This window comes from Heptranchias perlo, chromosome 15 (assembly GCF_035084215.1).
Source record: "Heptranchias perlo isolate sHepPer1 chromosome 15, sHepPer1.hap1, whole genome shotgun sequence".
NCBI lineage: Eukaryota > Metazoa > Chordata > Chondrichthyes > Hexanchiformes > Hexanchidae > Heptranchias > Heptranchias perlo.
This window is the reverse complement of record NC_090339.1, coordinates 38,280,106-38,304,605: the sequence shown is the minus strand read 5'-3', so window position 1 is coordinate 38,304,605 and position 24,500 is coordinate 38,280,106. Positions and strand designations below refer to the sequence as shown.

The following is a 24,500-nucleotide window of genomic DNA, read 5'->3' as shown; positions in this document are numbered from 1 at the left end:
GCGTGGGAAGCAGGGAACAAATGTGTATGCAAGGGGGAGGCAGCAAGCAAGAGACATACTTATCAGGAAGCAACTCACCAAGAAAGGGATCATGGGTGGAAATAACATCAGGAACAGAAGCAGGTCCTTTTGAGGTGAAAGAATCTGATGCAGAAAAAAGGGGAGTTCAGATATGAAAGTTAGCATTATCCCAAGGAGCAGAATACTGTAACGTCCATCTGTTAGCTTCCATAGTCATACTGACAATTCAATAAATGCATCGACTGACTGCATCTTCATGCACTAGGTACCTGGATGCATAATTTAAGTTATATCTCTACAGCCCATCAAATATAAATCAGATGAACATTTATGCCATTCTGCCACCCAATCATATCAACCTAAAATTCACATCCTTTTAGAAAATTATATGCTGATATACATTCTTGATTTTAAAAAACCTAGTCATTAAGATTCTGCCACAATTATAGACCATCAAAAATATTATCTTTTTCAAGGAAGAATAATCTAACAGACGTTTTCAACTAAACTCAGTTATCCTGTGAAATAGCTATGGCAATTAAAATTTAATTTGAGAAAATAGGATATGGCAGTCCATCTGAGTGTGTATAATTTCTGATTTTATAAACGGAAATGGGATTAGAGTAGATTGCTCCAGGTTGCATGGTGGAGCTAGCATGGTAGGCCAAATGGCCACTTTCTGTGCTGTAATTTCCACAATTCTAACTTCAGATAGATCAAGACTAGTCACCACTGCACTGCAATGATTGTGCACATTAGATACCTGCAGCAAAGATGTCTACCTCAGGAAAGTGTTCAATTTTTGTAGCTGTAGCAGGGCTTGGTTCAGGAAACGAGTTGAATACATCTAGGAAAGAGTCACAGGAATTATGGGTAGTACTAAATTTCTTCTCTTTCACCACCCCATTGACTGGGTGAAATGTGTTTTACAGATGTGAATGTGACCGTGACCACATGAAGCAGGCAAGTACTCTTTTCATGCAATTTTTCAAAATAATTTTACTTCTGAAATGTCAAAAATGTAAATACATTGAAAACTATTTTTCGTTTGGTGTAAAGACTCTCCACAGTTTTAATGAAAAAGAACTGCAGCAGCAGTGACCAATAGTTTTTTTTTGGAAGGTAGGGTAGGGTTAAGAATGTTTGAAAATGGAGTTATTCCTGAAATATTGTAGTCCTTTAAAAACCACAACAGTAACAATCCAAATTTTGTAAGTTACCAGTTGAAATTTGGAAGAGCTTTAGACTAAAACCCCACTTTATGCAGATCTAAAAGATGGGCACTAATTCAGGCTGCAAAAACATCGACACCAGTGCACTTGCCAGAAAAGTGTAAACTAAAGTGTTTTGCTTGTTTGCAGTGACCAATGTTCAGACATAGAAAGACAAAAAATAGTAACGGAGGAACAGGGCAAGTGATTTGTTGCAGTGTGATATCCTGCAATTTTCACCTCAATGTAATTTCCCTAGATTTCTTCTTGCATGCTTTAAATTCTAATGCTTTAAAAACATGGCTGATTAAAATTTGTGTATTGCCTCTCTGCCACCCAACAATTAAGGAAATTTCCAGTTGGCCCTAGAGTTGGCAAATGCTTAGCTCCGCTCCAATCACCAACACTGTTTAAAATTAGAGTCTAAATAAAGTGCAAGATTAGAGTACTTAAAGGGCTAAGCACTTTTTGCTGACCCATCAGCCAACAGGATCACTCATTCTTAGAGATGTGGATAAAATTGCCTAAATGGTCTTTCACACAAGCAGTCCACTTTACTTGTGTGTCTTCAACCAGCCTCAACAGTCAGTATCTTACTGGTCAGGAGTACTTGCAATTCAGCCACTGTTCTGCTGAAGGACTATCCCAAATTAACTCCAGGTAAATAAGCCTTCTAATTTTACGGTTACACCAGATAACACTTTTTTTCTCTCTCTCCCTCCCTCCCTGAAAAATGAATTCCATAATGAGGTTGAAACCAGATAAAACCTAGAAACATCCACTGTAGTTCTGTTGTAACACACACAGCCACTCTCTCAGTTTGGCTCACAGTGCCATTCATCTTCTGTCTGCACAGACAGCTTCAAGGCCATGTGCCAAGGTACAGATGGATTGACCAAAGTTCAATGGAGAAGAGGTGCTGAGGATGCATTAATGCACATCAACTCCTTTTAGCATTATAATTTAAGACATTGTACGTGTTTATTACTTAATTGTCTCCTTCCAAAAGAGTTGTGATTAAATCCAAAGCTTTCGAATTATGACCATTGTTATACATATCTCCTGAAAAGGCGCACATTTTCTTGCAGCAGATTTTAATCAGACTTTGACCCGAATTCAGGAGTGATAGTCAAAAATCAGAAGGCTTACAGGTGAATAACCGGGACTTATTAATTCAGAATGCACTGGACATGTACAAATTTGTATCTAGTGTTATTGTTAGAATTGGAACACATTTAAAGCAGTAACCTTGAATCCAAAATAAAAATGACTACAGTATTGCAGTCAACAAAAAAAACTTGTGACATTCAATTTTTTTGGAAGGCAGGAAGAGGAGAAAAGAAGTAAACTGAGGCATACAAGAAAACCAAAAGATTCATTGTTCTGCATACTGGATGACAAGCGAAGCCATAAAATATGTGCGCAGTGCATGCACACGAAACATTGTGCTGTTGAATATCGGCACTTTTGTTCAAGTTTCCAACTTTTAAAAATATTCGTTCATGGGATGTGCGCGTAGCTGGCAAGGCCAGCATTTATTGCCCATCCCTAATTGCCCTTGTAAAGGTGGTGGTGAGCCACCTTCTTGAACCGCTGCAGTCCGTGTGGTGAAGGTTCTCCCACAGTACTGTTAGGTCGGGAGTTCCAGGATTTTGACCCAGCGACGATGAAGGAACGGCGATATATTTCCAAGTTGGGATGGTGTGTGACTTGGAGGGGAACGTGCAGGTGGTGCTGTTCCCATGTGCCTGTTGCCTTGTCCTTCTAGGTGGTAGAGGTCGCGGGTTTGGGAGGTGCTGTCGAAGAAGCCTTGGCGAGTTGCTGCAGTGCATCCTGTGGATGGTACACACTGCAGCCACGGTGCGCCAGTGGTGAAGGGAGTGAATGTTTAGGGTGGTGGATGGGGTGCCAATCAAGCGGGCTGCTTTGTCCTGGATGGTGTCGAGCTTCTTGAGTGTTGTTGGAGCTGCACTCATCCAGGCAAGTGGAGAGTATTCCAGCACACTCCTGTCTTGTGCCTTGTAGATGGTGGAAAGGCTTTGGGGAGTCAGGTGGTGAGTCACTCGCCGCAGAATACCCAGCCTCTGACCTGCTTTTGTAGCCACAGTATTTATATGGCTGGTCCAGTTCAGTTTCTGGTCAATGGTGACCCCCAGGATGTTGATGGTGGGGGATTCGGCGATGGTAATGGCATTGAATGTCAAGGGGAAGTGGTTAGACTCTCTCTTGTTGGAGATGGTCATTGCCTGGGACTTGTCTGGCACGAATGTTACTTGCCAATTAGCCCAAGCCTGGATGTTGTCCAGGTCTTGCTGCATGCGGGCATGGACTGCTTCATTATCTGAGAGGTTGCGAATGGAATTGAACACTGTGCAATCATCAGCGAACATCCCCATTTCTGACCTTATGATGGAGGGAAGGTCATTGATGAAGCAGCTGAAGATGATTGGGCCTCGGACACTGCCCTGAGGAACTCCTGCAGCAATGTCCTGGGGCTGAGATGATTGGCCTCCAACAACCACTACCATCTTCCTTTTTGCTAGGTATGACTCCAGCCACTGGAGAGTTTTCCCCGATTCCCATTGACTTCAATTTTACTAGGGCTCCTTGGTGCCGCACTCGGTCAAATGCTGCCTCGATGTCAAGGGCAGTCACTCTCACCTCACCTCTGGAATTCAGCTCTTTTGTCCATGTTTGGACCAAGGCTATAATGAGGTCTAGAGCAGAATGGTCCTGATGGAACCCAAACTGAGCATCGGTCAGCAGGTTATTGGTGAGTAAATGCCGCTTGATAGCACTGTCGATGACACCTTCCATCACTTTGCTGATGATCGAGAGCAGACTGATGGGGTGGTTATTGGCTGGATTGGATTTGTCCCGCTTTTTGTGGACAGGACATACCTGGGCAATTTTCCACATTGTCGAGTACATGCCAGTGTTGTAGCTGTACTGGAACAGTTTGGCTAGAGGCACGACTAGTTCTGGAGCACAAGCTTTCAGCACTACAGCCGGGATGTTGTCGAGGCCTGTAGCCTTTGTTATATCCAGTGCACTCAGCCGTTTCTTGAAATCACGTGGAGTGAATCGAATTGGCTGAAGACTGGCTTCTGTGATGGTGGGGATATCGGGAGGAGGCAGAGATGGATTATCCACTCAGCACTCCTTGCACTGGTACTCATTCTGCAAAAGTGTAATGGTACGTGAGCACAGAGTAGGCAAATACCTGGCTTGAAATCACCCCAAGCCTCTGCTTTAATCTTATTTCATTTTGTACTGCACCAATTCAGCATTACCAATGATCTTTGAAATTACTTTCAGAGAACCAGATATAAGCTTGCAAGTGGATTTCAAATCTGATCTGACAATTACATACCCTTAGTTGAAGTAAAGGTGGCATTTCTAGACAAAGTTAAAAGACAACGTTAGAAAGGACTGCTGGATTTGGCCCAGCAGTTTCAAATTTAGATTTTCTGCCTCCTCCCTTGGGATCAAAAATACATATTCAGAAAGGACACACCTAGCCCCAAGCTCAACTAGATACTGAAGTGAATGTGAATTCCTGTCATTTTCATGTGTAAAAATGCAGTGCTCAGTCAATGTAACTTTCTTGAAATGACAAAGACTTCTTCAAACGTTAAGAGAACAGTTACCTAGTGCAAAATCCTTTTGGTGAATACTGAACAGGATTACTGTGCTCTCCCTGGGCAAAACTGCTGATTACTCAATTGTATACAGATCAACTCCAAACTTCTCTTCTTCATTACAAACCACTTATTTAGTCCTCCTTCCTCCTCACACTCGAAATGAGAGAAACTCAGACTCCTTGTCCAAAATTCAAGACATCAACAAAGCTGCTGCTGCCTCCTCTGAAATTCCCTCAATGCCCAGCTGCCACTCTGCTATCCAGCCAACTGGGCCCTCACCCACTCCATTCTCTGCCTTTCCTACATCGCCCCCCTCAATCCACTCCTCTCATCCATGAAGCCTTTAAGCTGTTCCCTTGGTTTCTCTCCCATCCCAGCATCTGAGCACCAAATTTCATTCCCTCAGTTTTATGCTTTTTGGCATCACCGTTCTCTAACCTACGGCACCACCCCAGCTTCTTAAAGCCCATTATTACTACGCCTCTCAAGAAGCCTACCCCTTAACCTTCCATTCTCTCCAATTACCACCCTATCACCAATCTCCTTTTTCTTTCCAAAGTCCTGCTCACCATGGCACTCTTGAGCATACCGCTCTTTAGGTGCTTCTGATATCTGTTATCAACCATCAAGGTCAATTACCTAATGACCAACTGGTAACTAGTCTCCTTGGGAAGGCAAAGGAGGCCTTCAAAGTGGAACAAAGATGACATGTATGCTAATGGAAGTTTGGAACTGTCAATCAACCGTGGCAGAATCAGTAATCTAATACTTGAGGCAGGTCTTCAGTACCCCAGGGCATAACTTAGCAGCCAATCTAGCTCACTAATAGAACTTCGATGGGCAGAGAGTCACTGGGAGCAGGAATTCTTCCCACGTGGCTCCAGATAGCCCTGCAAAAAAAATGTTCTAACATATAGGATGTCTTGGTTGAACAAGTTGCAGTAAGACTGTGCGGTTTTGGCTGATTAAATTCCAGTAGTATCCCTGTGCACACCTTAGCGTGCCCAAGCCTTAGCTCTGGTAACCTGAAACCTAGAGATTGTGTGCACACTCCATAAGAGGAAAATCTACTTATATGGATTTCTCAGTAGCATAGTTTGGAGACTTAAACATGGTCATAGCTTTCCATGTATTTTCGACACGCGGCTGACAAAAAAAAATTACAAAACATCCGATCAAGTCAATAACAGATTATGCGTACGAGAACCTGTATTAACAAGATTGGACTAAGTGAAAGAACGTGTGAGAATTCCCATTTACCGCTAAAAAGGTGGACCACTGTGTGCTTTGAAACAGCGTTAGGTGCGACCGTGGTTTTTACTACATCTTCGACAGGCTGCATGTCAAACAGGTCCAAACGACAGACAGAATCAATACAACCATCAGAGGCAGAAAATGGGTCTATTAGGTAGAGAAAGAGAAAGTTGAGAGGAACCAATGGTAGCCACATTGTGATAGGTATAAAGGTAAAAGACAATAAAGTGACCTCTCTTTTGTCCTGGTCATCTCCATCAGCAGCAGCCATTTCAGGAACACTTGACACATCATCTCCAATTATAAATCATTCTTTCTCTGGCTCTCAAAACTATGGAATTGTTTATCTCCCTCAGTCTTTCCTTCCTCCTACAATCGACAGGCTTTTAAAACCACAGCATGGCTTCAAAACCACTATTTCTCATCTCCTTGGACTTTTTTTTCCAACTTTGTTACTGTCTCAAACTATGGGCCTTGACCTTCCATCTAGGGTTTTTAATTGAAAAAAATTCCTCATAATAAAATCAATCACTTGATTATCCTTTACCCAAAAAGCCACATAACCTCGCACACACAGAGTTAATGCAGGACCAAGATAGCTGCTTTGATCTAAAACATTGGATTTCTGAAGTACATAGCTATAGTGGAACCAGACTAAGTACATTTATCTGAATGTTAAAGAATGGCCATTTTCCACTTATACCGTACCAAAACACAATTACAATATAGTCAAACCACATCCACTTGCCATTACATGGAATTCTTCATACTCAAAACGTACATCATCCTGAATATATATATATATATATATATATATATATATATACACACACACACACATATATTATTTTCAGTTAATTAGACATCACTGATGCATTTCACAGATTTTTACAACTAAGCTTCAAATCAGTTATCATAGGATCACAGTGGATATTGAAAAATATATCAGCCTGAGCAGTTCTCTAATTCACCTTCAATAAGATTGAACTGAAAATAACAATTTTTAAAAAATATATATTTTCTTCCTCAGTCATGCACACTGCTCAAGCATCGACTACCCTGAAGTGCCTTCAATTCCCCATTGAGCTTTACATTCACTAAAATTAATACCAGGTGAGAGACAAAAAATGTCAGTTAAAATTCATTAGTGATAACAGCCCAATTTTGAAATACACTAACAGCTGTGCACAAAAGAGTTCAATCTTCTGAAATACCTGAGTAAAGAGCCCATGCACTTCAATGCTAATCTATGCTTCTTCAAAATGTATTTTGGATATTTACACTTCACAAATCTGTTTATAGTATATGCTCTTTAGCTAACATTCATCTATTTTAAATGCACAAGCATTTCAAAAATAGGACAAGACACTTACCCCTAACCAGAAGATCTATACTCCAAATGAGAGCAAGGATGAGAAAGAACATGATTTAACACTGGAAGGCCAAATTTAGGGGAAAGAAAAAAAAGAGAAAAGCCTTCAGGACCCATAATGGCTGAATTAGATACTCATATTTTTGTAACTTTTTAACATCCTGTTTGATCTTGCACTTTTTCTGCTTTTTGTAGTTAGGAATGTCTGGGCCAGACATAACCAATGATATTACCCAAATGGATTGGGCTAATAGAGATCTGAACATGGGTCTGAAAAACTACCTTTTCAGCAAGAATGGAGGAGGGAAAGTGAGGTGATTGGAGGGAAGGAGGAACAAACATTCCATAGACTTTACAAGAACCATTTAACATAACTTGCATTTATACAGTGCCTTTAACATAGAAAAACATCCAATTATTAGATGGTCATTTAAGCATTTTCATAAGAGGTTAGAAAAAAAACAGAAACTACATAAAGGAGACAATTAAAGACAAGGCAGAAAAATTAGCATTTAAGCACTTTTCTTTGAAGCAGGGAGGAGAATAGGTAAGAGAATAGTAAAATAAAACCCCAAGTACTCCTTCAGATAATGGTATGGCTCCAAATAGAAGACTATCATCAGGAGTATGCATACAAAAGGGAAAGCTGCTGTCAAAAGTATTATGTAATTTTCTCTCTCTGGGATTCATTCTGTTCATTAGAATTTTTTACGTATACACACCTATTCTAATAGCACTTGATACAATTTGCTTAAAGAAATCCCTCAACGGAGCTGAAGCTCGACATTAGGCTGTCAAAAAATTTAGGTTGGGCCAAACTGCAAAAGTAATGTTAAAGCAGTCCATAAATGACGGTTCAAACTTGGGGGTGAGGGTATGACTCACCTCAACTTTTCATTATATAACATGCATGGAATGGAAGTAATTATTTTATATAAAAACATCCAGTTCTAGGAATATAAACCTCCAGGAATAGATTAAAGGAGCACAATGTACTGCACTATGTCATACAACATAGCACAAAAACTAAAAGTTAAAGAAAAATATACATTTTTTAAAAACTAAATTTTGTTAAGGCAGTTGGGTCATATTTGCACAACATGGATCAAAACCAGGCATCGTTATTGTTCAAACTATTCAATTCTATAGCAGGAGCCTGAACAAAAATTGTCCAAAAATTTAATTACACTATCACCCCAGACTCCACTGCATAGAACACACTGAAGTATGTTTCAACACATATCAAAGTTGTCACTGAACTGCTCAGGCTTCATTGACTTTGGTGGGTAATTTTAATCCAAAACCCTTATTACACTATTGTTTTAATGCACTGCCTCCTGAATGCTAATTTTTGTAACATTAGTATTTCAATTTTTGCATCTTCAAATATTTCAAACTATTCAAAACAATGTTTTGTTTAAAATTGGATTTACGACACAAACGCTTCCTGTGAATGGTGCATATTGTCTGATATGCTGATGTTGGATGCTGCCATGCATACATACAGGAAGAGTTTGGAGCACAAAACTAATTTGCAAATGCAATATTTTAAACAATTAAGAGCCGCATCTTTTCCAGATCCATAGATACAGCACTGGTTAAGTGCACAACAGCACAGGGTGGGGAGGAAGTGGAGAAAATTCCAATGCTCTAGCATTTCTGAAATAGTTTCAGAATAAGGGCAGTTCTATTAATAAGCCTGCAGGAGAGAAATTGCACATCAAGTGGCACTATTTCAAAAACATTCCATCATTATTGTGGCAAAATCCTTACTAATATGATTGTGTGCATTTGAGGATTATCTTGAGAAAGATAACTTCAATACCAAGGATACGATTACAGTTTACATCAACATGCAAACCTCAGAACTGAACGAATTTGGTTCCATAACATACACCACCGAAGGCCACAATTAAACCTAACTCACTCCAAGCAGTAGTTGTTAGAAATAGCTTGACTCTAAGTACAATATACAATTATGCATCCCTTTGCTTGCTCGCCTCTCCGCCTGCCGACTGGTTCTAAGTACTCAGTAGCTATGTGGTCAGTAGCTCATTCACCCAAAAACCCCACATCCCCCACTTGGACCTTTCATGTATTAGTTCATTCATGAAGTGTTCCATTATGCACAGTGTTAAACACTTGAAATGCGTAATCTAATTGAAAAGTTTAAGAGAAGTTACAATGCTGCCTGGGAAAGGCTACTTGAGCATTTGTTTCATAAAATATTAGAAATATATATTATATATAGTTACAGTCTATTTGCTAGAAATCAGCAGTTGATTAATTAATCAGCGAAGTAAAAAGCTGGTGTAAAAGAAAACCTGAACTCATCAGTTTGTGCATTTTGACTGAAGTGCAGTATCAAAATTCATCTAATTAATCTTTCATACAACAGGACATTTGCTTAATTACCACATTTTTAACATCCCCACACAGCACCTCATCAACCATCTGAAAATCCATGCATACAACATCCACCATATTCCATTTATCGTCAAACTGATTTTCTGGGGGAAGATTGCCTCATGTTTTTGATCGATTCTGAATCACTACTTCACCACCACTTCCGAGTTTTACTGGGCTATTTGGCTGACATATTTGACAGGCTCAACCTTTCTTTGCAGGGTAAGAACTGTAACATTGTAATCATGCACAAAAAAGTACAGAGCTCTGACAAAAAACCTTCAGCTATGGAGTAGCTAAGTGCAAGATTATGTAACTAAGTTCTCAACATTGTCTTCTGTTATTATGGACTGCAAAATGTCAGTCTTAAGAGTTAAAGATGTAATTCTGGAGCATTTGTCTAAGCTTTGCACAAAATTTAGGAAATATTTTCCTGAAAGAGGAGCAAATGAATTGCAGGATTTCACCTGGGCTCAAAATCGATTTTCAGAGGACTTCTATAGCAAAGGCCAAGATTGCAGAGAGTCTAAAAGAGAATTTGATAGACGGTGATGGTAACTCTGTTTTGAGTCACAATTTTTAAGTCATGCCTTGTGATCAGTTTTAAGTCTCAATTCAAAGAGTGCCCCGAATTGTCCCAAAGAGCGCTGAAATAGTTGTCCACTTTGCTTCACGTAGCTATGATTTCTTCATTTATTTACAACAAAAATAAATATTGAAGCAGCTTGAACGTAGAGACGGATTTGCGATTGAGACGCAAACCGAGATTCCACAAATTGTGCACTAGTAAACAGGCTCATCCTACTCACTGAGATAAAGGTGAGTCATTAGGTGCTCTTTTATGTTCAAGTCTATTCAGTTGTATACTGGTAGTGATATTTATGTTGCTTTCTGACTAAAGCAATATATTATGTTAGCTGAGAAAGTAAAATTGTCTTGTTCTATGCAAAAATAGAAGGGGGGGGGGGGTGAAATTGGTCTTCGCCAGTAGGGTGAAAGGAGCTCATACCAAATTGGTAGTCCGTTTTACACTGCACCTAATTTCCTTTTCCACTGACTTCATAATTGGCTTTTGCCTTTCCCTGCATTACAATGGTGACTATGCTTCAAAAATGCTTCATTCGCTGTAATGCACTTTGGGACATCCTAAAGTTTTGAAAGGTGCTATATAAATGCAAGTTCGATCTTTCTTTAAATTTAAAATGGGCCCATACCACCCACATTAATCCTGGACACTAGAGATGAGCAGACCTTCATGTCCAATGTTGCTATGGTGCAAATGAAAGGAAATATGACGTGGATGATTTATTTCCCTTATTTGCATATTATTACAACATGCCCGTCCATATATGGGTAAATGTATCGTACACTGCCCCTAGATGGATGAACATATTGCATATTACCCATATATAGGCAAAAGTATTGTATGGTGTCTGTCACTTTGGACAGAAAATTCCTGAAGCTGAGGGAGGCTGCCAGATTGGCTCCCATGTGCATTTACCTATATTAAAAATCAATCAATCTGCCATTCTTTAGCCCTTCTGTTCAATTGATTCCTCTGAATGCTATCAATTGTGCACTCATTTAACATCACTTTCTTCAGGAGGAAGAGGCCAGTGAAGTACTCCTCAGCACACAACAAAAACTGAACCTCGGACTTTCCCGAGTGTATTACCACAGTGAATATACCCACTTTAGAGAGCCGTCATGCATACTATTTAATATTTTTAACATTTTCTTTGCAGTAGTGGCTTCGCGAACTAACTTGGATGCTACAAGTGGACCAAATGAAGAAAGTTGCATAAAAAGGGAGCAGTTAGGGACAGCAATTACCATAGGAACAGGAGTGGGCCATTCAACCCCTCGAGCCTGTTCCGTCATTCAATTAAATCATGGCTGATCTGTATCTTAACTCCATTTACCCACCTTGGTTCCATATCCCTTAATACACTTACCTAACAAAAATCTATCAATCTCAGTTTTTAAATTTTCAATTGACCCAGCCTCAACAGATTTCCACTACCCTTTGTGAAGAAGTGCTTCCTAACATCACCCCTGAACAGCCTAGTTCTAATTTTAAATGTATGCCTTGTTCTGGACTCCCCTATAGAGGAAATAGTTTCTCTCTATCTACCTTATCAAATCCTTTAATCATCTTAAACAGCTCAATTAGATCACTCCTTAATCTTCTATTCTCAAGGGAATACAGTCTAGTCTATGCAACCTGTCCTCATAATTTAATCCTTTTAGCTCAGGTATCATTCTGGTGAATCTGTGATGCACCCCCTCCAAGGCTAATATATCCTTCCGAAAGATGTGGTGCCCAGAGCTGAATGCAGTACTCCAGATGTGGTCTAACCAGAGCTCTATACAACTCTGACATAACTTGCCCCCCATTGTATTCCAGCTTCCTAGCGATAAAGGTTAACATTCTATTAGCCTTTTAAATTATCTTTTTGCACCTGACCGCCAGCTTTTAGTGTTTTCTGCTCCTCCAGTTCCTAGCTTCTCACCATTTAGAAAATACTCTGATCTATCTTTCTTGGATCCAAAGTAGATGACCTCGCACACTGAACTCTAACTTCCAGTCTTGCTCGCTCACTTAATCAATGTCCCTTTCCAACTTTCTGCTCCCATCTACACTACTTACTGTGCTACCTAACTTTGTGTCATCAGCAAACTTGTAAATAAGGCTCTCTATTCCTTCATCTAAGTCATTGATAAATATAGTGAAAAGCTAATGTCCCAGTACAGATCCCTGGGGGACACCAATAGTCACATCCTGCCAATTGGAGTACATACCCATTATCTCTACACTGTGTCTTCTACCTCCTAACCAATTCCCTACCCATGTCAATAGGTTGCCTCCAATTCCAGGCGCATTCATTTCTGCTAACAGTCTCCTGTGTGGAAGAGAGATCTGGAAGATCATTTGTCTACTAGATGTCGTGTAAAACCATCACCAGCATAAACAGAGCCACACTGCAAGAAATTAGGAACACAGACAGTTAACATCCTTTCCCCAATTTTCTGTACTGTAAACCCAGCAAATGTTTTCAACCAAAGTGATATAAGTAGATGTGAAATAAACAATTCTGCTGATTACACTTCACCCACAAACAGGTCAAATTCATCTCAGCAACATGAAGCTACAATAATTGTTAGTGTACAGGAGTAACTTACCTCCCCATGCATTAGCTACTGAGGTTGATATTGCTGGGGTGCTTTGTACTGTAGGTACAAAAGCTGACTGCAGGTTGAAGATATCGTTGGACAGGTTAGGTGCACTGGACAAGAAACCAAAAAGTTCCAAGTTAATTTCACATAGCAAGACTTCAAAGATAACCCTTTGCCATGGACTTTAAAATCTGTTTATTATGGCACTTCTAGGTTGATACTGGGAGAGTGGAGCTCAAGTGGAGAGCTGTAATATCCAAGCGCTGTTCTCCCAGTATTTCTTTATACCTGCACACCACTGGTCCCTACTGGATCCATTGGGAAGTTAAGAAAGAATCCCACATTTTGCACTACCTTCAATCGCCACTCTCAAGTTCTGGAATAAGTTAGGTCCCAAATGCCAGAGTCTTAGAGCTTGTCTTTACTATAGCATTTGTACACTGTTGACAGTAAGCACATAGTACTGCAATTGATGCACTTGCAATATTAAAATGCTTTTAGGTGGCAGGAGCCAACTAACAGGGCAGATAACTACAAATTTGACCCTTTGGATGTTGACAACACAAAGCCAGATTTGGAAAAATCCTTGGAGGTGTTTAAGTATGGCAGTCTAATACATGCTTCAGCAAACTACTTGTACTTCTGTGTACAAGGGACAGGGTTCCAAATGATCTGGGAGAGACTATCACATGAAGTGGAACACCATGCATGAAGCTTCGCTCTGGTATCCCATGCAGGCTTTTTGGATTTATGGAGAATGCAAAGGTACATCAACAGCAGCTTCTGTATTTCTAATACGAACAGGAAAAATTGGTTTAAGATCCAGCAACTCTTGCACTGCTGTTTCAGTCATGATCTTGCAAGGCTGTCCAGCCACAGGTCTCCAAATTGAGTGGAATTTTAAAATAAAAATATACTGAATTAAGGATACGTTTGTGGATCAATGCAATTGATTCTTTTTGCAAAGTTTACATTTCACCAAGTTGTTCATATCATCTCATCGAAAATATTCAAAATGTCAGTATTATTAATTTGTACATTATACACGTGTTTATAGATGCAGATTTGCCTCATGTATTTATGATGAACTTTTACTTAATTGTAACTTACTGGTTTAAAAGTCAGAATCAAAAAATGAGTGATTTTTAGTTAAAACAATTAAAGCGCAAGGAGGTAAATTTGGTTTTCTGAGTCCCAATTATTTCACTGAATTTCTACACTGGAACAGTAAATGCACTGCTCACATTTAGACTACCAGCCAATTTTCAAACAGTATTAGTTACCCATTGCACAGTGTAGCATCATACTCTCAAGTCTGATGATGTATCAGGAACAATGAAATCAGAAGCAGTGCATGCTAAGCTAGCACGTTAACATTTATCATAATTTTATCTCGCCTTGTAAGCGGATCTTGTGCAGTGGCCCATTACAAATTCTCCAGCTTAACTTGGATATCTTGATCAAATAATTTGCTTTCAAAAGACACACTTCATGAACTTTAGAGAATTTGAAACACTAGCCAAAGACCAATTTGCAGATATGCAATTCTGCTTCAACCATATTCCTAGAAGCGTGCTTCGACACATAATGGCCTGGAGTTTCCTCCGCATTTGTGCCCAGATACACTGGTAATCTGGGCGCAAACAAATCACGTGGCTTAAAAGATTGCGGAATTTTGGGTGTAAGTGAGCTACATGATATGCCCCAAGTCTCTTCAATCTTTTATGTCCATTCATTGAATCCTCCGCCCGAACGAGTCTCCGTCCACAAAACTGGCCACTCCCCTAACTCTGAAATGCGAGTATCCTTCAATTGCGCTTATTCGAGGGGGGTTTCTCAACATTGCGACCAGTTTTTCAGGTGCAGCCGGAAACAATAATTTAATTGTAATTTTTTGAGCGTTTAAAAAAATTTATCCCATTGAGACCTGCTCTGTATTTTGTGTTTCTTTTAGTGCATTTTTATGGCATAAATTTGTCACATTGAAAATTGAAAAGCTTTCCAGATTGCAGGTTCTTAAACATGCTGTGCCTGACGTGCATGAATGATGGTTAAATGAGTTCAAAATTAAACTTTTATGACTCAAAGAAGAAATATACTGGTGTAGGTTCATGTTTCCTTGGGCTGCGATTGTTTAGGCTGATTTCCGCTGATTAATGCCCATTTTAAATTTGAGCGTATACTGATGAGATTGGGAGGATACTTGTGCCCATTTTGCAGATGTCAGAAAATGCTCGACATTGGGCTCATTTACAGGTCTAACTTCAGGGTTGCACCCACAGAGAAAACTCCAGGCCAAACTATTACAAGTGTCAATTTGTCTTATTGACACTACTAGCCTGAAGCATGGCCTTTAAGCCTGTCCAATTAATTGCATGGACAAGATTTTACTACCTCCATAAGGAAGTTTTAAAAACAAGTTTGATCTTTTACCTTCTTTCGAATTATAATTATAATGTTCAATCAGAAAAGACCAGGTTTGGTAGTAGAATATTTTCTGCAACTATCTGCACTTTTCTTAAAAGGATGTGAATGAATAGATCTTCCTGGTAAGGAATTGAGCACTCCAGTTGCTGAGTCAGCCAAAGCTGGTGAAACACCCTATAAGGCCATGCAAGCCGTAGGATGATCTTGGCTGTAATTCATACAAGAGCTCCCAGACAGGGAGTCCAGTGCTACTTCTACAGTCAAATTGTTGGCAATTGCTCTGTTCTTATTTTCTTTAACCGGATATATTAAATATTTTTTAAAATGGCAAAGTTGGGGGAAGCAACTTGGATAAATTAAGTCAAGCAAACTCATATTGGAGGTGTTTAACAGACACATTAGATGTGAATCATTAACCATAACCACTCCGTAAAGTTTAACTAAAAGATGTTTACCTATTAGTACTTGTTGCTGGTGTGGGTATTGAGAATAGATCAACTGCTGCAGTTGTACTGATGCTTTTCCCTGACGTGGAGCTTGGAGAGACAGTTGTGGATGCTGTTGCTGACTGGGGTTGCACAGACATTTCTTTAAGCCGCTGCTCCTGTCAAGAAGAAAGCGAGACTGATTTCTCAGGATGTCCTTACATAAAATACATACAGGATAAATGAAATGAATTCAGCTGATAAAATGATGATGGGCATCACCTACCTGCATCAGAAATCCAGGTGGAATAGCATCGCACTTTGCCTACATATGCAGAAATTACAGATTAGGTACAGCTAGCTAGAGGGTGCGAGTTCTAAGGCAAGGGCACGAGAATTCACCATATTTCAGAGCAGGGCCTTAGAACCAGACACTGTCTGGTCTCTTCCTTTTAATGGAGCAGCACTGGTTAAATGAAAAGCCAAATATTTTCTTAAAAACTACTTGCCCTTATTTGAAGGGCAGGTATTTGGTTTACAGGCCAGAATGCCCCAGGTTCAATCTGTCTGAGTTAACTGATCTCAGCAAGGGTAACAGTTGGCATGCTACAATTTGCATCACTACCAAAGAGGTGGGGGGTGGGTGAAAGGAGAGAGAAAATAGAGCCTTCACAATAGGTTTCCAAATTGCTATCCCGTGACACCCCAGAAAATTCTTGTGCATAGACCCTGGGCAAAAACAGAATTTGCTAGGTTGTGATGCCCGCCATATTCAAATTGCCCGCCAACACAATTGTCTAGGCTCACACGTAGAATGGTCACTCGCGTAAGGTAGTGGTGAGCTGCCAATACATGTGGAACTATACCAAAGAACGTCAACACCTTCTGAAATGAGGGGCAAAAAAGGGGAGGGAAAAGAAGTTTTAAGTAACTTAGCACATTCCTTCCAGACAGTCTTATGCCCAATAAAGATTGCACTAAAACTGGCAAAATCAAGTTTCAGTAGTGTGCCTACTGCATTCAGTGATTTAGGGTCAAACTGTTTGCCAGAACAAAATACTAAGCCTAGCCAATGCATCTCTGCTACTGACAGATTCAAAACAGTGGGTGATGGAACTATTCAATTCACTATGTAATTATAAAATACAAGTTATTTTTTTGTATAGGATACCTAAGATGGCTTGCAAAATCTTCAGAGGAAGGATTGTTCCTTTAAGTAAATGACTGAACAGGCTTGGCAATATTTGACTCATATCTATAAAAGTTGTAAAAAGGGTGCAAGACTTCAAAATTGTTCCAAGCAAAATGAAATGAATTTAGCCAACTATTTGCAACTTTAGGATTATACTTCCACACCAAGTGGCTTCAAGAGGTTCTTTCATAATCTACAATTTTAATATTTCATGGAAGAAAGTCAGAAAGGATTCTTAACACAATACCCATTTTTCTTTAACATTAAAATCTAATGATTGAGAATATAATTCCCTGGCATTTCAGCCCATTGAGAAAGCACCTAATTTCGTGAACAGTGAATCCAATTTGATAACACTTCTATCAAATTAATTGCAGGCTGCTGTTGAATGTGGTACAGGAATTATAATCCTGTTAACCCCAATCTGTTTACAAAACAGGATATACATGGGACAAATGTTTATGCAGTTTGTGTGGCAGGCGTATCCTTCTGAGCCAGTAAATGGACAAATAATTCCTTCCATAGTCACCAGTACAGCTTGCCCAGTTAAAATACAACACAGTTTGGAATATTACAAGGTGGCAACATAGAGGTTGAGAGGACATCATAGACTGTAGTCATCAACCTGAAGAGGAATTATTGCCTTGAAACACACTCCAGACTAAAAATGAGGAATATAGTGTTTTCTTACCTTTTTTGGTCAGGCATCATAGCACAGAGGATGACCCCAGGCTCCCACTTGTGTACGCAATTGGGCCAAAGTGGCATTGTACCACATTAAGCCAGACAGGTACAGAAATGTACAATGACCCACGACGGGTGTGCAGAGAAATTAATTTCCCCTCCCCTTCAAATTTTAGTTGAAAATTGGATCTTTTGTTGAGCATTTTTTTCCTGATAGAAGTTAGGGAAAGATTGCTGCAGAAATATGGATTAAGTGAAATAGCTTTACACAGTGTAGCATTTGCTGTAGGCCCTCTTAAAAGGGACTGAAAATTCTTCCGCATGATACAGGATACATGTGATTGCACCTCACCCAAGACTCCCAACATTAAGTACGTTCTAAAATCTCTCACAAATGTCAATTTTCTAATAAGCACCTATTCTATTATCTGAAATTTTCCCTAATCTAAACTACATTTAGTTTCAAGTAACAGATTCCACCATATCACATCACAGCAATGTGCAACTTTCACAAATTTTGGTTCCATCAGCCCCTTCATCCATAAGGAAGGTTAGTGATGAGTTTGAAAATCAGATGTCTCCAGAATTTGGGGGTTGCGGAAAATGTTTCTTTAAAAAATGGATTTACTGATGTAAAACTAAAATTGGGTACCCCACTGGTCAAAGATCAAAGATCCTATGAAGGCAGTTGGTTCAAATAAGTGCTACAACAAATGCATCCATTTTTGTCTATGGTCACTACAATCCTCACCCTAACTGAAATCCTTAATCCACCAGACCACTAAGAATGCATGCGTCCAACCTTTACACCAACTGCTTATTTTGATATATAATTACACCGGTCTGGTGGGGAATTTAAGAGGCAGCGATAGTTAAAGGCAAATGAGGAAAACAAAGAAGAACTAAATCTAAGATCTGGATCTCAGGTCGAAGATTCTGAAACCAGAAGCTCATTCACAATCTAAAGTTAATTTGAAGCTCTAAACTGGATTCAGCAAGTGAAAGCAGACAAAGTTGATACAGTTAAGATACACAACCCTTAGATGTCCACCACACTTTGTAAATATGGCACAATGTAGTTATTTACTGGGTATGTTAATGACAACTGACAGTGCATTATTGATTTCCTAACTGCCAAATTAATGACAAGGCAATGGGTGTATAAATGTTCAAATCTTGCTACAGTAAGTTTAGCTCACACATACTGCCAACCTGCTAATTTCAAATCATAATCCAGAATCCAATACAAAGGAATAGATCACTTTTGTAAATACTGAAGTGGAGAGCAAAATTAACACCTGCTTTTTTTTCTCCATTACGGTCTCCTTAAGCCCCTCTCCCGTCTCTCCACCCTCACTTCTAACAAGTGCAAAGAGCTCATAGTCTCTAATTTGGTGACAATAAGCTGCCTCTGCTGCTTCCCCCATCCCACCAGCCCAGCATCCCCTGAACCTGCAGCTCTTTCTAGCTAAAGGTGCTATACAAATGCAAGTTGTTACTTTAAGGATTACAGAAGCACCAATCAGATGGCTCCCAGCATATCCATTTTGAAATACCACTCAGAATTTTACAAGAAATTTAGAAAGCTAATAAAATTGGGCAAAAGAAGTTAGAGGTGAATGATCTTTGGAACTTTGAGATCAGAGTAGGTTTCAGATTTGGTGAAAAGACAGATTTTAAAAGTTATAAATAAGTATTCAGGAACAAAGCATTAAGATAAATGAATAGATGCTGAAGAAATTTCCCACTGCTCACTTTTAACAGGACCAAGCACCCAAGTAATCCAAGTTTGGTTTAAAGCATTTGGACACAAGAAGTTGATGTTCATGGAATTGCTTCAGTATCCTCAGACAGAGGCTGTTTTAAAAAAAAAATCAAATGTTTAATAAGAAGGAAGCAATGTACCTTGAGAGCTTGTAGCCTAGCCTGTTCCTCTTCCAGAGCTGCTTGTTTTTCCCGTTCATCAACTTTACTCAAAGACATCCCTGTATTGGAAAGAGTGGAGACTGCATTCGACAGGGTAGTTGCTCTGTGGAGTGAGGAAGATTTTTTTTTTTTTAATTGCAGCTTTTCTGCTAATGTAATTATTTCATAATATCACTGAGCTACTTATTTTGTTCTTTTCCTCTCTTTTGGGTGGGGACGATTTTTTTTGAAGTGCTAAATAAATCTTTAGTTAAAAATTTACTGGGGAGAGCGCAAAGAGTCTGATTAGTCGCAAAATAAAGCGTGCTCAGTGAGATTGCTACTTTTATTTGAAATTTTAATACCAATGCTGAGGACAGCAAGAATTAACAGTTTATTTCAGCTCGTGATGTTGGTAATGGTAAAAATTGTAATCATTGCATGTTGTACAAAATACACCAAAGCGTCCTCATGTTAGGAAAATGTGCCTAACTACTGAATTGAATAGAGACAGACGTATCTTTGTTGAAAGGTCAATATAGCCTTTCTCAAGGGCTTTCAAAAGGTCTATGCTGAAAACTATAAACTGTGCCCTATAAAATTACAAGTTGTTTCTTTTACTGTTATAATAATTAACATTGGTTTTTGGGTCAAGCGCAAAATAGAAGCGAGGGACAAAAAAAATTGGGTGTTAGAAGAGATTAAAGATTCCATTTCAATTGTATTTGTCATCAACTAGATACTGGTCATAGGAAGCTTTAGCCAAAGCCTCGAGAAGCCTGCAGAATCCAAGTGTGCAGCCAGAAACATTGCAAAATTCAAAATCATACATATCTAGAAATCTAAAATATTTAGTATTTAAGAGGATCAAGCTGTGCAAGGAAAAAACTGTCTGCATTCCATTAGAACTCTTGCAAAGCTCTCCAGCATCTCACATGATTGACCACTGTTCATACCCAAGTCTAGACAGTATGTGCCAGATTATTCAACTGTGGCAGGCATCACAGTCAAGTCTGTTAACGTTCCTAGAAATCCACATTTAAGCACTCTTTAACAAGAGTCAATGGATAGCAATTTGGAGCAGGAACTCTGGATAAATCCCACCCCCCCAACCTCCTCCCTAGCCCAGGGGTGCAAAACCAATCACAGTATCACAACTGAAATTCGTTAACTCAGCATGGACCAGGAATCAAATTTTTGTATGGCTTTTTATTATGCAGTGACTTTATCTAGTAGGCAATCAGTAGAGCTCCAAGAACAATTACTGAAGTCTGGTTTTCCCAGCTGAACTTCCTTAGCCAGAGTTGATTTTTGAGAATGGTGACATTTCTACTTCAATATTTGGATTTTGAAGTTACACCTCAAAGGAGTTTGAGCATTGCTACAAATCCTTTGCCTACTGATTTATCACAAACACATTTTAACGGTTACTACATAGTAACTTTCTGTATCTCTCCCCCACGACACAAGAAATCTTATCTAAGGATCTAATGTACATTCTTTACCTTCCCCAATTACACAAGTCAGCCTATCTAGTAGGATTGCATCACATCACACAAGTTGACTAACTGCGTACATGCAGAAAAAGCCACTGCTTTAAACCCCTTAGCAGTAATTTGGTAGTTAGGAACACCATGACAGTGCCTTTCTTCCACAATTGTCAACCCTTCTCTCCAAAATCACATGCTTTATATGGCCCGTTGTTCCACAACTTTGGTCAGATTACTCAATCTAGTACAAGTCTAGATTACAATGCTCTTCCCTTCCAGTTCCTACAAGATGGACGGCACAAAGGCAACAATTCTCACCTGTTTGCTGCAGAGAATTCTTTTGTTTTTTTTCCTTCCAGAGAAGCCAGATGCTGCTCCAATGCTTCAAGGAGACTGCTTGGCGCCTGTAGTGATAATTTAAGAAACCAAATGATTAGTTTTGGTGCTATATTGCACCTAACCCCATTTTATTAAAGCCCCACAATATTTCCATCATTTAAAAAAGTAACCATCTGGGTTTGTGTTGAATCAAATGCAACAGAAAGGCTGTGGCGGATCCTGCAAGCTTCCTTTCACTTTCCCCAATGAGATCCTGACTGAGGCAACACCAAGATACTGCACTTGCACTGGCATTGTGAAGAAAAAAGCAATTTGGTTCATTTAAGCTCATTCCCAAGATTAGGCTTTTCAAATAAAAAAAAAGTTACTGATAAATTGGATTTCTGCCATTTGCTGGTCTTAAATAGTTATTTCAAATTTTAAAAAGGGACAAAAATCTTCTTTGGAGGACAATAGCCAGCAGCATTAAATGAAGATCTAACAAATGCAGTATCTGGGTTAATAAAGGAACCTGCATTTCTCCAACAAACCACAAGGTGAGGCACTATGCACCAACTACTTCTCCTTCACTCCTATTGCTAGAATTCCTGATCCAAGTGTAAACTGTTCAGTTTTTGTGTTTATTCCTTAGTAAACTTCACATTTAAGCTCAAGACAGCACAATTATAAAGCTGTGTTTTGAGTGTTTCTTCCACAGTTTGCTTATTGAATGCAAAATTTGCAAATTGGTAGTTTATGGATAGCCTGGCCACTAAATTTTAGTCTGGAAGTGTGCTTATCAAGATGACCTGCAGTGTAACCAACTATGTTAACATTGGAAACTCAACCTTTAGTCTGTTGATCATACATGCACAAACATTTCAAAACATCTATAAAATATATAATTGTTAAGAGGATGTGTGCTATTTAGCGATGCTGAATGGAAAACAGTCAGCCTAATAATTATATCTCCACCATTGAGCCTTGGAGAGTGACAGCCCATGGGTATATGCTAATTCTCCAGTTTCAGTCTCACCATCATGGAAAAACAGAGCAGAAGCCATGCACCTCCTGACAGGGGGTGGGGGCAGAAAAGAGAACCATCCATGAACAGTGGCACACCTAGCTTAAGCATGGCATCAGCAGAGATGGGATAACTTGCTTATCCACAAAGCTGACGAAAGGAGATACACCTAATAGTTTTCCAAACGATAGTTTATCATAGAAGGTACAGCACAGGAAACGGCCATTAGGCCCATTTTGCCTGTGCTGATTCTTTGAACGAGCTATCCAATTAGTCCCATTCCCCTGTAAATTTTTTCCCTTCAAGTATTTATCCAATTCCCCTTTAAAAGTTACTGTTGAATCTGCTTCCACCACCCTTTCTGGCAGTGCATTCCAAATTATTACAACTCGCTGCATAAAAAAAAATGATTCCTCATGTCACCTCCAGCTCTTTTGCCAATCATCTTAAATCTGTGTCCTCTGGTTACTGACCCTTCGGTCATTGGAAACAGTTTCTCCTTATTTACTCTATCAAAATAGTTCATAATCTTGAACATCTCTATCAAATCTCCCCTTAACCTTCTCTGTTCTAGGATCATAGAAAGTAATAGCACAGGAGGCGGCCATTCGACCCATTGTGTCCGTTCTAAGGAGAACAACACCTCCTTCTCCACATAACTCAAGTCTCTCATCCCTTGTACCATTTTAGTAAATCTCTTCTGCACCCTGTCTAAGGCCTTGACATCCTTCCTAAAGTGTGGTGCCCAGAATTGAACACAATACTCCAGCTGAGGCCTAACCAGTGTTTTATAAAGGTTTAGCACAACATCCTTGCTTTTGTACTCTAAAGCCAAGGATCCTATTTGCCTTTTTAACAGCCTTCTCAACTTGTCCTGCCACCTTCAAAAGATTTATGTTTGTGCACCCCCAGGTCTCTCTATTTCTGCACCCCCTTTAAAATTGTACCATTTAGTTTATATCGCCTCTCCTCATTCTTCCTACCAAAATATATCACTTCACACTTCTCTGCATTAAATTTCATCTGCTATGTGTCTGCCCATTTCACCGGTCTATGTCCTCCTGAAGTCTGTTACCATCCTCTACATTATTTACTACATTTCTGAGTTTCGTGTCATCTGCAAACTTTGAAATTATACCCTCTATACCCAAGTCCAGGTCATTAATATATATCAAAAAGAGCAGTGGTCCTAATACTGACCCCTGGGGAAACCACTGTATACTTCCCTCCAGTCTGAAAAACAACCATTCGCCACTACTCTCTGCTTTCTGTCCCTTTGTTAATTTTGTATCCACGCTGCCATTGTCCCTTTAATCCCATGGGCTTTAATTCTGCTAACAAGTCTATTATGTAGTACTTTATCAAATGCTTTTTGAAAGTCCATATACACAATGTCAACCCATCCTATTACTTCTTCAAAGAACTCAATCAAGTAAAGACACTATTTTCCTTTAACAAATCAGTGATGACTTTCATTTATTAGTCCATACTTTTCCAAGTGCCAATTAATTTTGTCCTGGATGACTGTCTCAAAGTTTCCCCACCACCGATATTAGGCTGACTGGCCTGTAATTGCCGGGTTTAGCCCTCTCCCCTTTTTTGAACGGGATGTACTTTCCTCGGTAACCTAGGATCCGTCCCATCTGGACCGGGTGACTTTTCTACTTTGAGTATTGCCAATCTTTTAAGTACCTCCTCTTTGTCTATTTTTATCCTGTCCAATATTGTTACAACCTCCTCCTTTACTGCTACAATGGCAGCATTCTCTTCTCTACTGAAGACGGATGCGAAGTATTCATTTAGTACCTCAGCCATGCCCTCTGCCTCCACAAGAAGATCTTTTTTGTCCCTAATCGGTCCCTCCCTTCTACTATTTGTATGTTTATAAAAGACTTTTTTGGGTTCCCTTTTATGTTAGCCGCTAATCTATTCTCATACTCTCTCTTTGCC

The 24,500-nt window shown here is 39.5% G+C and overlaps 1 protein-coding gene across 5 annotated transcripts in view; it reads right to left on the bottom strand.

The window, feature by feature from the left end:
• Positions 1-24,500, bottom strand: part of LOC137333010 (phosphatidylinositol-binding clathrin assembly protein-like) — a 108,418-nt gene that overhangs the window by 23,539 nt on the left and 60,379 nt on the right. Inside the window, exons 9-16 of one of the 5 annotated variants that reach the window (XM_067997078.1) lie at positions 21,527-21,612; positions 19,719-19,842; positions 16,224-16,262; positions 15,968-16,116; positions 13,092-13,195; positions 6,137-6,277; positions 785-868; positions 79-144 (exon numbers count right to left, since the gene is read on the bottom strand). In XM_067997078.1, the coding sequence (XP_067853179.1) occupies positions 79-144; positions 785-868; positions 6,137-6,277; positions 13,092-13,195; positions 15,968-16,116; positions 16,224-16,262; positions 19,719-19,842; positions 21,527-21,612 (793 nt within the window). Of the gene's footprint in view, positions 1-78; positions 145-784; positions 869-6,136; positions 6,278-12,776; positions 12,891-13,091; positions 13,196-15,967; positions 16,117-16,223; positions 16,263-19,718; positions 19,843-21,526; positions 21,613-24,500 lie in introns of those variants that run through there. The other 4 variants (XM_067997079.1, XM_067997081.1, XM_067997083.1 and 1 more) reach the window with 4 other exon arrangements.